This window comes from Rissa tridactyla, chromosome 6 (assembly GCF_028500815.1).
Source record: "Rissa tridactyla isolate bRisTri1 chromosome 6, bRisTri1.patW.cur.20221130, whole genome shotgun sequence".
In the NCBI taxonomy this organism is placed as follows: Eukaryota; Metazoa; Chordata; class Aves; order Charadriiformes; family Laridae; genus Rissa; species Rissa tridactyla.
This window is the reverse complement of record NC_071471.1, coordinates 40,328,045-40,342,966: the sequence shown is the minus strand read 5'-3', so window position 1 is coordinate 40,342,966 and position 14,922 is coordinate 40,328,045. Positions and strand designations below refer to the sequence as shown.

General features: G+C 39.6%; 1 protein-coding gene across 11 annotated transcripts in view; it reads right to left on the bottom strand.

Moving 5' to 3' along the window:
- The window catches only part of ANK3 (ankyrin 3), a 382,298-nt gene that overhangs the window by 162,969 nt on the left and 204,407 nt on the right, over positions 1-14,922 (bottom strand). Inside the window, exon 1 of one of the 11 annotated variants that reach the window (XM_054206391.1) lies at positions 5,362-5,406. The exons of 9 other annotated variants lie outside the window; for them this stretch is intronic. In XM_054206391.1, coding sequence (XP_054062366.1) covers positions 5,362-5,391 — 30 coding nt within the window. In that variant the 5' untranslated portion in view covers positions 5,392-5,406. Of the gene's footprint in view, positions 1-3,419; positions 3,639-5,361; positions 5,407-14,922 lie in introns of those variants that run through there. One more of the 11 variants, XM_054206390.1, reaches the window with a different exon arrangement.

The window sequence follows — 14,922 nt, the reverse complement described above, 5'->3', positions numbered from 1 at the left end:
CTGTTCTGACACATCTTTGTAGAAATGCTGTGAAATATATATGCCCTGGTACAATGAGAAAGAGTCGATGGAACCAATAAACTGAAGGATTCGAACATCTCCCTAGAGCGAGAGACTGGCTCAGGTAGTTTTGGTTGTTCAGGAGAAAAACCTAGCCAGCACTTCCCAAACTCACGAGGGCAATTGCACATGGGAGAGTTAACAGTTCTCAAATGCAGGAACTGAGCAACCTGCCAGAAGACAATTTTAAGTGCAATCTGGAGATGTATGAGACCTATTGGAGAATACCATCAGCGAATGCTCTGGGCTGTGTTAGCTTGGTCACGTCCTTCTACAGGAGCTGTTATCTCCCTGCTTGACCATAACCTGCCGTATCTTGTTTTCCATTTGATTCTGCTGTCACGGATATGACCCAGAAACTCCAGATCCATTCTGTAATTCACTGCGTTACTATAAACCACAAAGGCAAGGCAGAGCAAACCGGAGCAGGTGTTACGCACGCTGATGTTTGTTACTGTTAGAAACATTAAGGAAGACTTGTCGTCTTTCTCCTGGGCGTGATGCCATATGACGCAGGCAACAGCACTCTGTGGCCCGCCCAGAGCAGTGAGGCTGGACACAGCAGAGCCACCAGCCTCCACATTTCCCAGCACTCCCTTTCTCCTCCTCTTCCGTCTGACAGTCACTGTTGCAGATTTGTGAAGTGGCATGGAAGGTTCAGTGATAGCGTTTGTTGGGGCTGTCTAGATGACATGTATTCAATGGTGTATGCAGCAAACGTAGTTTATACAAAATGTTTTGTTCCTCACTCCACATATTCCAGATTTGAGAATTTGCTCAGATTCCAGTGGAAAAATTGCTTTTCCCAGCCCAAGCACCAAAATCTGTGAGCAAAAACTACAAATCAAAGCCCTATAATTGTTATCAAGAGTTTTAAAGTAGACTCAAGTACAACTTTAAATACACAATTCTGTTTTGAAACAGGAGTTGTCGTGTAAACCACCAGGATCAGGATTTACAGGTACAAACAGGATGAAAACAGTATCAGTGAGAACAGTCTTAGCTGTATGGGGTCTTTGAGACAACAACATAGCTCCGTTTTATTCTTAAAGTAAGAAGAAATTACCAAATATAAAGATATATCACTGCAAATTAGGTGGCGCCATTTTTGCACAATCACTGTGCAGATACAGAACTGAACTAGTATTTTTCTGGCTTTCAAAGCCACGGTGCACTAGAGAGTTGGAATTCTGTAGAAAAGCCCTGATGATCTGAACATCACAGGAGGGACTTCTAATTTTTTGACAAAAATAAAAACAACAGAACTATTTGAACATTTTCATTCACCTGAACCAGACTTCATAGTTTATTTTTTTATCTGAATATTACCAGTTTCCTAGCATCAGAATAAAGTATGTTTGGAAAACACATCATTGTTTAACTGAAGTAAATAATGATATTTCATTAATGAATTAATGCTTTTCAAACCGGGCTAAAAGACTTTAACTTTATTATTTTAATAAACACAGATTTAGAATTAGTTATTCATTTGACCACGAGAGTGAAGATCAGTTTCTTATACGCCTATAGAAATAAGTTATGACAAACAGTACTGCCTACCAGCCCTATGCAGTAGTGTCCCCTAGATCTGATGATAGAATAAGCCATTACTATACACTGTTAATTAAAGCATCACTTCTGAACAGCAAATCTATAGGATAAACACGCAGCAGTTTGTTTCTCACCTTACACCTAAAACATACATGGCAACCTATAGGACACTTAGTAAGTATGGAGTAAGAATCAAAGTCTGCCATTAACATCATCATCAAGAAAAAACTTAGAAAACAAATATATACTGTACCCCTTCTCCATCGCTCAACTCCATTTCAAGTAGCTACTACACCTTCAGTAAACAATGTATATACTAACAGGAAGATCAGTTTCTATGCAACTTCTAACAAACCCCTGTAAATGTAGAGTAAATACCATTCCGTTGCAACACAGAGGGGCAGAGCATACCACAGACCAGCACATCGCCAACGCCGCAGCTCGCCGGCAGCGGGATTTTCAGTCTGCTCTCTTCTCCAAACTGTTGCACACAGAAACTAGCAGGACCGCATCAAGTTCTGTGCTACTGGGGCTCATATAAAGCATCAGCCAAGATGTTTCTCACCCTAAAGACTGATATTACTGTGTGAAAAAACAGGAGAGAGTAAACAACATTCTCATAACTGGAAAAAAAAAAAAAAAAGAGTTTAATCAAGTACCATAAAGCATCTGAATCCAACAAAACTTTCACCTGCAAGAAACTGCTTCACAAAGAAAATCCCCCAAAATAAATGTCTTCATAGTTTTGAAATTCCTGGTGGAAATGAATTTATGAACAAGAATAGCATCACGAGAAAACAACCAGAGTTTCAAAGACGGTTTTTAACAGAGAGCAACAACCCAGTCCTGTGTTGACAACAAGTAAACAACAACGTATACATTTCAGAGAACTCACCACAGTATTTTTTCAGAGCACAAAGCTATTGCTGACACAGAAATTAGCTAGTAAACTGCTGGGTGCTACCATCAGTAATACCTCTAACTAAAAAAAAAAATAAAATAAATATTGCCATTAATTGATGCTTCCACAAAGCTTGGAACTCATCAATAATAGTGACACGATACCACACTTTCCTGGAAACCTGGTACTTTAATTCTGCAGTAAAGCAGCTTGGAGAACAATTGTTTTAACTTTGTGGTTTTTAACTGATGTGAATAACTCAAGCTATGAAGAACTCAGAGCCTAGTTTGCAGGGTATAGGGAAGTCATTCCACAGCAGCTTACTCAACTTGCGGAATTTTTAAACCACACAGGGAGCACCTTGGATGTCACTGGGACTACCCCTGAGAGTGAGACGGGTGCCTCCTTACAGGTCACTACTAGCATAGTAGGAGCAGGCTCCTTTTGAAGTTTAATTGACCTATAGATTGTCAGTAGAAGAGGTGTGATATTTGATAAATACACCTTAAAAACATAGATTTCAGTAAACTTTTTTCAAAACATGCAAGATTTGCTAAAACATTTCAGTGAACAAAATTGCTACATATATCTAGGTTACTTAGGGCACCGTTCAGAGAATAAAACATTACAAAATGTTTCTGCAATTTTAATAAGTGTCTTATACAGTGTCCTGAACAGAATGTAGCCATTGGTAAGGAGAGAGAAAACAAATAATTCCGTATACCATTTGACTGCTGCCTCAGCCTATACCGCAATCCAACCGCCACAACACTAAATACACCAAACAAGCCGAAACGTACCTCTTCCTACATCCAGCTTTGTCTCATACAATCAAAGACTTAAAACACTAATACAAGAAACTTGATATGCAGACTTCACTCTTATTTCAGAATCCACAAATGCTTACTTGTTCTGGAAAGCATTCTCCCTCTTCCACTGCCATTTTCTGTGGCCAGATATGAAACCTGATGACTCAATTAGTTAACACTTTGGACACTGCTCCATTGCTAAAAATAGCAGCCTCAGGAAGTGGTTTCCTTTTTTTTTTTTTCTTTTTTTCTTTGGAAAAAAAAAAAAGAAAAAAAGAACTAAGCACAGTCACTTGTTAAACTTCCCTTGGCTATTTAAATGGCAAAGGACAAGTGATTGTAAGACTATTAAGTTAGTAACGGAGCGTGTCCCAGGATTCCTGGCTCACTTACCATATTTGCTGCCTCCAATCATTCCCCGTGTATGTAATCATGATCTGTGGAATACCCAAAATAGCTGCAGCATCAGCTGATCAGAAAACCACCACTGCTTGGAATCACTCATGAAACAAGCTTTTGTCATTCTGCTTATCAGCTCTTTCTAATGCAGACTACTTTGAACTATTTCTAAAGGCAACAATAACATCATTTTACACTCTGTGTGTTTTGAATACCACATATGCCTGCCTCCTACTCCATGGTAATTTTATATTTATTCAGATTTTCTGATGACTAATTATGATAGATTTGTGTCGTTGGTTCTAGAGGCTATTTTCCTGAACTAACAGGCTGCTTTCTATATACTTCAAGTTCCTAAACTAGAGAGATTAAAAGCAGTACCAAATCCAAAATCATTTTCCTTCAGAGGGAGACACAGGTTCACTATTTCAGTGAAGCAAATCTCTTGGCAGCAGAAGGAATTTTCTGCATACTTCCCTACAGTTTCTTATGTTAGGAGTGGCTTTAAAGAATGCCCATCTTCTGAGCGAGGGAATATTGAAATCTCTTCCATTCACCACAAGCACCTGCACAGCATGCACTACACTTGCCTGTTCCACACCTCACCTCACACACGTGAGCTGTGCATGGATATTCGCTGGTACAGAAGAACAAGAAAGGGTAAGAAGAGGGGAAAAAAATAATCAAGGTCTAATATTTTTGTGCCCAATATGCCCAGTGTCTTATTTGTCTAGGAAAGGAAATAGTCTATATGTAAAACATTATAAGGATAATTTCAAAATTTCAAGAAACATTTCTCCATGTTTGCACCAACCAGAGCGCAGCCACCAGGTAGCAGCTTCATACTCTTGGGTTATAATGCAGAACTTGTTGTTAACTGTCCATGTAAATCTTTCAGAAGGTGCAAAATTTGAGGCCCAAATGTATCACTACACAAATATTGCAGGCCATGCACTTAGGTGATGATTTAGCTTGAAATGACTTAATGTCACTGATGATACACTCTATTAACAACTACTTTCTGCTTCTGCTCATTTTTGCTTATAGCATTACAGTGTCTATGACTAAGACCCACTTCTGCCACTGACTACAGAGAAGCTAGCAGCTGTCTACAGGGGTGGAGGAGCCCTCCACCTCCATTTAAATACAAGATGACAAGTCAGTTTAAATGAATTTACCTCACTGACATATCTGTGCAGAGCTCCTTATAGCAGAGATTTCAATCATCTGTACCACAGTTACCTCGGCAATGTCGTTATTGCAAGCTGCCACAACAACACAGTTGTCATATCCTTAATTTTGAAGCTGAATTTTGACTTAGCATTACTATTTGTTTTGAGGACTGAGAACTATCAGTTCAAAGCAACAAAAGGAAACATCCCAGCTCTAGAAACCCAAGAGCACAGGGTTATTATCCAGTGACTGAATTTTTGTTTCTAACTGAAGAGGAGTTGGCTCTGAATAAGAACCAGGCACCTAAATACCCTTTTCTGCCTTGAAAACGTGCCTGAGAACAAGGAGAAAGGAAATACGATGATTTCTGTAACAGGATTCAAGGGAATCACATGAAATTTAAAACTTGCAGAATTGATCTTTTTGTAGATAAAAAGGATTAAATTGGGCGGTTTTACGGAAACTCACAAGACTCTCCATCTGGAAGACCAAGACCATTGTGGGGTGGTGTCCCCACGCCACTGGGTACCACTGAGCTGCAACGTCCTGTCAGGGGGTGGAGACTGGTGACACAGAACTGGCAATCCGACAGCTCTCCTAAAGCAGAATCACTGCTTGTTTGGAAAGGAGGAAAAAAAAAGCTTTTAGAGAAAAGGATTCAACACCATCTCTGCGTGTATCTGTTTTACCAGTGGGTTGTGCCCCTTGTTCTCCATGTTCCGTAGGCGGTGGCAGCAGGGTCTGCGTGACAGCCTGCTCCCTCTAGCAGCTCCTCTGAGACTGCTCTCCCCTACCTATTGCCTGCTCATTTGTTCTGCCAGAGCTACTTTGCTTTTCCAGTCGCTGGCTCTTGGCTTTTTGAGCTCACATTAGTATGATGAGACTGGTGGATGATTGACCCAGACTGTCGCCTATTAACCTCCACAAAATTGTCCTGGTTTAGGTTGTGATGTTCTCATAAGAGAAGTTGCCCAGTTCTCTCTCCATTAATTTTAAAAGAGCAATGATCAGAATTACAAAAGAAAACCACAAAGAAAAATTAAAATCTGCCAGCACAAAAAAGTCATCTCAGCACATTCACATCCATCAATTCAGCTCTGATTACTGAAAGCTCATGTCATAAATCATAATGAAACTATATTTTTTTTTAACTTTGTAGATCAGTTTTCAGGATGATTTCTCACATGCATGCTGTTAACAAAGGGTAATAAAGGAAAGGCTCAATACTAATGGCAAAATCAATTTGGTATAGATTTTGGTAAAATTTTCAGGATCCTTTTGTTACTTTACATGAACTGCAAATTCCTACAGTCATTCTCATCTTAGGAGAGGGAAAGGGCCTTGGATACAATCACGTAATGAGTACATATGCAAGGAAAAAAATATCTCAACCATCAATCTCCTCCCCTCTTTGAAAAGAAAAAAAAAAAAAAACCACAACAAAACCCCTTTACAATCTCATTAAAATGGCAGATTTGGTACAGATGGAGGACTCTTTTAAACAGAATAGTGGAAATGTCCTTTTACATTATCACTACCCTGCTCCCCAACCAGATGGAGTGCTTATGATTACTGGCTTGGAAGCGACTTGCAAACAAAGCAACACATGGCAGAATTCAGCAGAAAGAAAAACATGATTTGACATGAGATACAAACAATATAAATATCTTCCCAAGAACTGGAAAGGCAAGCTGAAATAGTTTAAACCATAATCTGGAGTTACTGATCCAGATTTTGCAAGAAGAAATAGAAATTTTTTTTTTTTTTCTGAAGCTGCAGTGGGTTGACATTTCAGAAGAGTCAGCTGAAGCCCACCAGAGCAGGGGATTTATAGCTTGGTGGTATTTCAGGCACCCTTTCCGAGAGCAAACGGTTGACAACTAGCATCAGTACAGATGTGTGCTTATATAACTTAAACCTATGAAGGATCCTCAGTTTTAGAAACTTCTTATGTCACAGAAACCAGTAGTAGTATCTAAGATATTGTAATTATCTAAAATTCTGCTCTAGTCATTAAAATAACGGCTAACGTGTGCCCCAACTGAGACTTTAAAACAGCAGTTCAAGTACAGACATTGTAGTCTACATACAGCAACCAGATGTGCACAAGACAGTTCCGTGGGACTCAGAGGCCGTAGGTTCACATGCGAAGCCAGGAAAGATGCATATTACATACAGCGAAAGAGGCAGAGTGAAGCTCATCAGACAGACTGTCCCTTCTTTCCATCGAAGGGACCCCACCTCAAACACACACACTCTTAACCTCGGTGGATAGCTCTGAGGCTTTTACAAAGCTACTACCAAGAGGAAAACGCACATTTATTCATTTATACTTTAACTGTTAAAATTGTGGACACTGAGAATATACAGCCACGAGAAAAATCTCCTTTCCTAGTTATAAAGTGCCAAAACAATCAGCATAATTTGCGTATGACTTTTTTTTTTAATCCGCCTATTCAACCACCACCCATCATGAAAATATTATGTTTGCTATACTATGATTCAAATGCTGCCGGCTCAGATCTCAGTCTCTGCTAAAATGTCCACAGAATTAGAAATCCATAATCAGAAGCACACGTTCTCTTTCAACAATGCAAAAAAATTAAATATACTTATAAAATAAGGATAGGAAAACAATACTACGAACACTAATTGAGTTGAGGTCCCACAGCTAGATGAAATGCATACAATTTTTTCCCCCCACAAAGTCTGCTTTATGCTCCCCTGTAATCTCTTGAGTAAAAAGTACCTACAAAATCTGTCGGTTTTTTTTCTTCTTAACTTTGACAAGGATATTCATCTGCCATCACGCCAAATAATCTGAAGCTCTGCAGAATTAAAAAAAGGAAATCCTGTAACTTCTGCTACAAGATACTTAAAATTTTACTTCAAAGGCTTTCCAAATGAGGGAACAGGAAGCCTGTGGTCTCATCCTATTCTTCCTCAGCAGTAGCTAGGATCAAACCTCAAAGACTGAAACACGATCGCTTTTAAAGGATAGCCTGCAGTAATTTTTCAGAGGTCTCCCAAACACTTCGAAACAGTATGCCTCGAAGCCAACCCCGCTGTGACCTGTGAAATTCAGCACGTTATAGATATTCAAAATGCCCATGAAAGACATACACCGAAGCGCTGCAGTGTTTACTCTGTCAAGATCCGTAACGGCTCCTGTTACCTCACCATCAGCACTTCGCCTCCCCAGTATACGTTGCTTTCAATAGCAGGGCATGGGACGCTTGGGATTACAGACTAAAATAAGTGGCACATGTGTGGTATGTGCAGTATGCCCAAAGCATCTTAACCGCTATCTACAAAACCACTTCAAATTCCATTTGTTAACCCTGTATTGTTCCCTTAAGCTTTCAGAGTAGGTTACATATTTCCAGTCTGTCCTGCTAATCACCTCAAGCTTTCTGAAAGAGCACTTTTTGTTTCATTTTCATCCACTAGGTGTGGTTTTCATGCCCAACTTCTAAAGCTCCTTTAACTTCCAGCTACCCTGGAAAACATCAGCAAACTTTCCCCCAGAATAACCCCATCCCCTCGGAACAGGAACAACCACAACCAAGTGGAATATAGACTGTTAGATTAGCCCAAACTTTCTGTCCAAAACGGACCATGCATCACTCAAGGCTTCCACCACTGAGACTTCGGCAATTTCTCCTCCTCCTTCAGTACATTGCCTCTACATGGCAAAAGGTGCATCTTCCACCTGTATGCTAGGGAAAGATAATTTTGCAAAACCACTGCCACAGTATTGCAGAAATCCCATAATCAGCTGCTGTGTGAAAATGGAGCTTAAGAAAATACTTATCAAGGCAAATTCTTGCTGTCAAGACCACTCTGCACTCTTCAAATCATAAAGAACTAGAGAAAGCAGCAGCGTTTCATTATACCATCCTGTAAGCACCAAGAAAAGCAGCCTCAGTTAAGCCAGTAAAAGACCTCGGCTTTATTAAGATTTCTTTCTCTCCCCCTGATGACCTAGAAGACACCCATGTCATTGATTTGCTATGGACAGCACCCCAATAAGCCTTTGGAAAAAAATGGGCTAATAAAGTTGCAAGCTGGAAGAAGCGTTTACATAAGCGTCATGATGGAAATCACATGATCGACTCCTGAGCAAATTGACTTGACACCATCATGCTTGAAAAACAACTAGTAAAAGCCAATTAGGAAGGGAAAAACCAAAAGCCAGAGACTCCAGGCAGCCCTATGTTTAGTCAAACCGCAGACCTCACATGAACTCTCATGGAGATGAGGGGAAGAGCAAGGGCAAAGAACTATATATGGAAAGCACAAGGAGACATGATACCAGATCTTCCTATATCATCTTGAAGCATTGCTGATGTTTGCAAATTCTCTGCTGATTAATCAGATGGCTTGTTGCATGCCATGCATCTTGTTCCAAGTCATGCTGAAAATTGGGATTTTGTAAAAATTGAAAGCAGCAACTGCCTTACTCCTTCTTTGACATAGTTCACTGGAGCAGAGGATTCCAGAAAGCAGATATTCCTTGGATCTGAACAGTAGAGCTCAGCATTTTCAGTAAATATGGAACTCCTATTTCTTAACAGAAAATAATACTAGCAGGATAGTGAAATCAGTGGCCGTTGGTGGTCTCCATAGCTGCATAGGTATGTCAACATACATAGGGAAATAAAAATCACATGCTAACCTTATTATTGCACCAAAGCACAGGACAATAACAAACAGTTCAGAAATAACTTTTTCAGTTTTTTAAGAATATACCAAAAATTATCATAGGAATGTTACATAAAGTATACTGTCCATTTATATATGGTATCCATGTGACAAAAAGTTGGCTCTCACTTAGTCTGAATCCTATTTCTAGTAATATTCGATATTGCTAGATATTCCAGGATTGCCAGGAGCAAAGAATTAATCATTAAGATTCATGGTGACAACAGCAAAGTATTTCATCCTAAAGTTAAGCACCAGAAATGTTACTGCTGGCAAATAAGCCGTTCCAAACACTCCCGCTCTCTGTTGTCTATCTTTTAGGCTTATTCTGAACATAACTGCGATATGAGGCCACAGAACTGCCAGATGGTTTCAAAATGCTCAGACATGGTTTCTGCACAGAAGAAGAAATTTCTATCATTCCAAGAGCAATACCGCAAAAGCAGTAGTTGTCCAGGATACCCAACAATTGACTGTCTCTGCAAGACCTGAGCCGAAAAAACACTCACTATGAACAAAATATTCAACTTTACATCTTGACTTTGCTCATTCCTCAAGACTACCTAAAGGAACAATTCAAATGAAAACAGAAGTAGACTTAAATACCAAGAGAAGTACACAAGTGTGTCCACATACCATGGAAAGTAGGGCACAGGAGGTGTCTGACGCCCTGTAAAATAAACGCAACCCAACACAGCTCTCATTTCAGTATAGTCGCTACTAATCTTTGTTTAGAGATGGTGCAGGGCATTATGCAATAGAACAGAACCACTGAACTAACTATAACGAACCCTTTGAATCTGTTCCCAAATGCAGTGGAGACAATTTGATAGAGCAGTATTATGACCAAGGCTACTGAACACCAGTTAGTCTGTTACTCACTCCTTTGTATAGACTATGGGCAAATTATTGCACTGTAAAAATGTGTGCAGACACAAGGTAGAACTTTCATGAGAAAACTAACAGGAAAATAGCTTGCCTGTGAAGTGATGGGATTTCTAACATATGCAGAGTTTAAGAACACTGGACAAAAAATAGAACAAAAGTAAGAAATTGGCAGGAAGAGATTAGCAAAGACAGCAGACAAAGGGAGCTCTTGAAATCACACCCAACTGTACTTCTACCAATTCTATGAGATACAGGAGCATTAGAGCTCCCCTGCAGGCAAACCACACTCAGCATCAGAGCCAGTGGGAGGCTAAAACAAGAAGCCATTGAGCACAAGCCCCTGGCCACGTAAAGTCAATCTGCGCCCTGCCCACAGATGCTGTATGGGAGAACATGCTGCTCACACAGGGCCACAGCCTGCTGTTCTCCAAGGCACTGCCAGGACTACTGGACCTTTCATCCTTCAAGAGTTAGCATTTCAAAGTACTCTAAAATGTCTTTAAATTACACTTTGGAGACTTTCAAGGAAAACTGTAAGTTTAAAATCTCTCATAATCGTTACAATGATGTAAAAATAAGATGTTACCATGCAATGAACCCAACCAAAGAAAAATGAGTGACTGTAACCGCGGTTGATTTCAGCATCACTCAAAAGTGATCCTGTCTCAGTATTAACATAGTCTGATTGTTAGGACACAAACTAGTCAGCAATAATCAAAAGACTGCTAGATAGTGACCATTCACACTTACAGGGTGCTGTTCCCAGTTAAAATATTAACATGTATTTGTTGTGGAAAATGACCAAAGTCTAGCTTCAACCTCCAGTAAGTGTCTGTTCAGTAGGTTCCTCCTGATCAACTTCCTTTGTAGGCACTTTTATTTTCAAACAAAAACGTGCATCAAGGAGAGAGCACCACGAGCTACACAATCTTAAGTGCACTGTCCCTTTTCACCATAGTCACAGCAAAATCTCAAACAATTTCTCTTACTTAACTTTTACTCATTTGTGCAATTTCAAATTTCATTTATGCAATAGCATAAAATCGAGGCATGGACAAATTATAAAATAATACGTATAATTCACTGAATTTCCAGCTTCACAGAGGTCAGTGCTCTGATCAGGTGCAAAACTGTGTTGCAGATTTAACTCCACATTGAAATGTCTGGATAGCAAATACAAGAAGCTTCCATGACCTTTTCCTCCTCAGATTTTAGGTAGGGCAGTAACACTAGATTCATATTGCCTCAACTTTGCTACAGCAACAGCGCTGGGGCTGGGAATGGTGCTTTCCAAGAACACGGAGAGCACGCAGATGTTAGATGTAATAACCTCAAGATGTGTTACACCAGGAAGGGGTAAACATTCTTCTGCATTAGGGTTATGCAGGAATTTCCCCAAAACAGAGAAAAATGAATAAAATGAATAAAAAATGATCTCATCAAGATAATTTCTGACATGCTGCTGGGGGATGAGGACAGCTGTGCAAACTGCATTCCAATCAGGGCTTACATTTGTCAGCACAGATGTATAAAAATGTCTCTCAGTTCTCACTGTAGTGCTGGCAGCTTGGCTAAATATTAGTGCTGTCCCTGAAGCGCTGCTGCTGATTTTGCGTCCCTTTATGTGTATTACACACGCGAGATGCTGGCCACATTTAAGACGAATGCTTTCTGAAGCTGCATTAGAATGATGAAGGAAAAGGGCAGCTTCAGAGACTGCATCAACACTCGTACGGCTCCCTAGGAATTGCAGACAGGAGAGCAGGAGGAAACTGTAGAATGAATAATTCCAAAAGATAGAGCTGAGCTTTCAAACGTATAGCAATTTGATAGTGGATTATACTGGGTTGTAGTGCAATACTTTCCAGCTATACTGCAGGTATTTTAAGATATAAGAGAACTTCTACTGTATGGTAAAGCATCTCTTCTAAAACTTGTTCAAAAATTTAAGGTGCCTTTTCCTATCTTTATAGGCAAAATACAAGTCACAACTATTAAAGGTCTTTATGAAGGAGCTATGTACCTCATTGCCTTAACTCACATGCATCACACTTTGTGTCTGGTAGTCATGGTATGCTTATCAAAATGTCTTTCAAACGACATGAGGTTAGACTATTACTAGGTTTTGCCCTGGCTTGCATAGCTGTAATCTCTGCTACGTCAGTGAAACAGATTCATGAAACTTCTGATATTTGATTGCAAACCAAACATTTTGAGCAGATGCATAAATACACCTTGCAATGACTGCATGAATAATGCAGTCATCACAACAGCACACATGGCCATATTCTGTTTTTTTCTAACCTGCTTAGTTAGCATTGCATTTCTTTTCCTTGGGAGGACCTTGAAGTCTGTAGCTACTACTGTAGCTAGCTCTCACATTCCCTTTCTCTTGGTGAACTGTTATTTCTTATCTGATGTAAAATAGCTTTTACAGAGCTTCTAGAATTACTGTATAGCAGCAGTATTTCTTATATCTGTATTACCTACGTGATGCTTCGTGAAAAAGCAGTCCCTTGGCAGGACAAACTAGCTAGTATTCACACTGCATTATGGAGGAGGCAGCAGCTGCTACATTTAGGGTACTGAAATACATCTTCTTCCATTATAGATCTATTTATTTTACAGTTCTCAAAACTCACTGATACAGACGTGCTTTTTCTGATTTGAAAAACCTATTTAACTTTAATTGCCAGCGCAATCATTAAATATGTTATTTTCCCTTAGTTATCTATTTCCTTAGTGAAATAAAAACGATATACAAAATTACCCAAAGGAGGTGAGGCCCCACTGAAGCAGCATCACTCGCTCGCTGTGCTGGGGATTCCAGAGGAGCCATCACAGAGAAGGGTGGCACCTTCTGCATAACCCCTGCAACACCCACGGAGGTGGGGGCCCTCCGGAGCACTGCCCCAGCATCAGGGCAAGAACCCTGTGGGGCGTGCAGCCTGGCTACAGTCATTGGTAAGAGCAGGAGCGTGCACTCTGGTTTTGGGAGTTCAAGTTTTGGTGACAACACGTGGCTAAAATCACATAAAACAGAACACTTATTCTCCTTGGAATTAAAACCCCCTAGAATTAAAAAAATTAAAATGCTCAAGAGGATAAAATCAAGCATTTGAGTTGTTGTCCCAGCAACCTCAATTAAATTTTCCTTTGGCAAGTACATTATAGTTTCACAGACAAGAGCTTTCCATTTTTCCATAAAACTTTTTCATTTTCTAAGCAAGTCATGAACAATTAAAGCTTCACAAATAACACAGAGATGGCACTTCCTAAATTCTCCCACCCCCACCAGGCATTAGTATTTAACGTAATTTTAGTATGTGGTACTTTATATTGCAGACCAGAGCTTTCTCCAGAATGATTATTGCATCCAAATAGCGTGCTGGATTTTACTAATGGAAAATGTAACTATCTCCCATGAACTGCCAGGACAAACCATCCATCCTGTATCTATACCTTCTGTGAAAAATCCCAGAGTCCAATAGTTTTTCTACATTTCCCAATTCTTCTCTCCAGGGCAGTGGCTAATGAGCTCTAATAGCATTCAGGCCATCTCGGATGAGTCAAGGCTTTAATGTGGTTTTTAAAAAACATCTAAAATACATTATAAACATATCATTGATCCAATTTTTATTTTGGGTAAAGTCATCTCTCCAATAACTTACCTATGTTTTTTGTAACGGTAGGAAATGTAACCGACCTTTTCAAAGACTCATTTCCATGTTTAGACAAACAACTCTCTGCTCACACACACACAGAGCTCGTGTTTGTTAGATATCTATAAAAATATTTCCCAGTCCAATACATTTGAACATGCAGACGGATAGCTGCTGGTCTGAAAACTGCAGAGAACAGTGTTGATGCTGAATTTAAAACAAAAGAAAGCCATGGATCTCAACAATTGGATTTTAGTAGCTTCAGCAAAGAGGAATAGAGAAGTAGCACACTCCTAAGGCACAAATCAGTGTAACCACTAAGTAAAATATGTCTTTTTTCCCCATTAATCAATAGAGACTGCTTAGATTTGCACACATACCACTCCTACTCGAAGTTAGAGCAAGGCACTTATGAATCTGAATACAAAATTTGACCTGACTCCGACATAATTTATTAAGGAATCTCATTTTAATTACCAGGCATTATAAATTATTCAACTGTATAAATTAGAGCAACAAACGCAAACAAAAGGGAAAATGAATGCATCAGAAACCGTGTTTTACTAATGTATTTTAGTACCTGTGCTTTAAGTTCAGTTGGATTTTTCATGCTGTCTAACAAATATCATGTAGTTTGCAGCACATGAGTACTCTCTACAGCAACACTGGATCTCATTTGAGATTTAACAGCAGAGAATTTAAGAGGAGGGGAAATACTTCCATTTTGATTTGAGTTGTAAGCACCATCTTGTGGAGCTACAAAGGCTGCAGATTA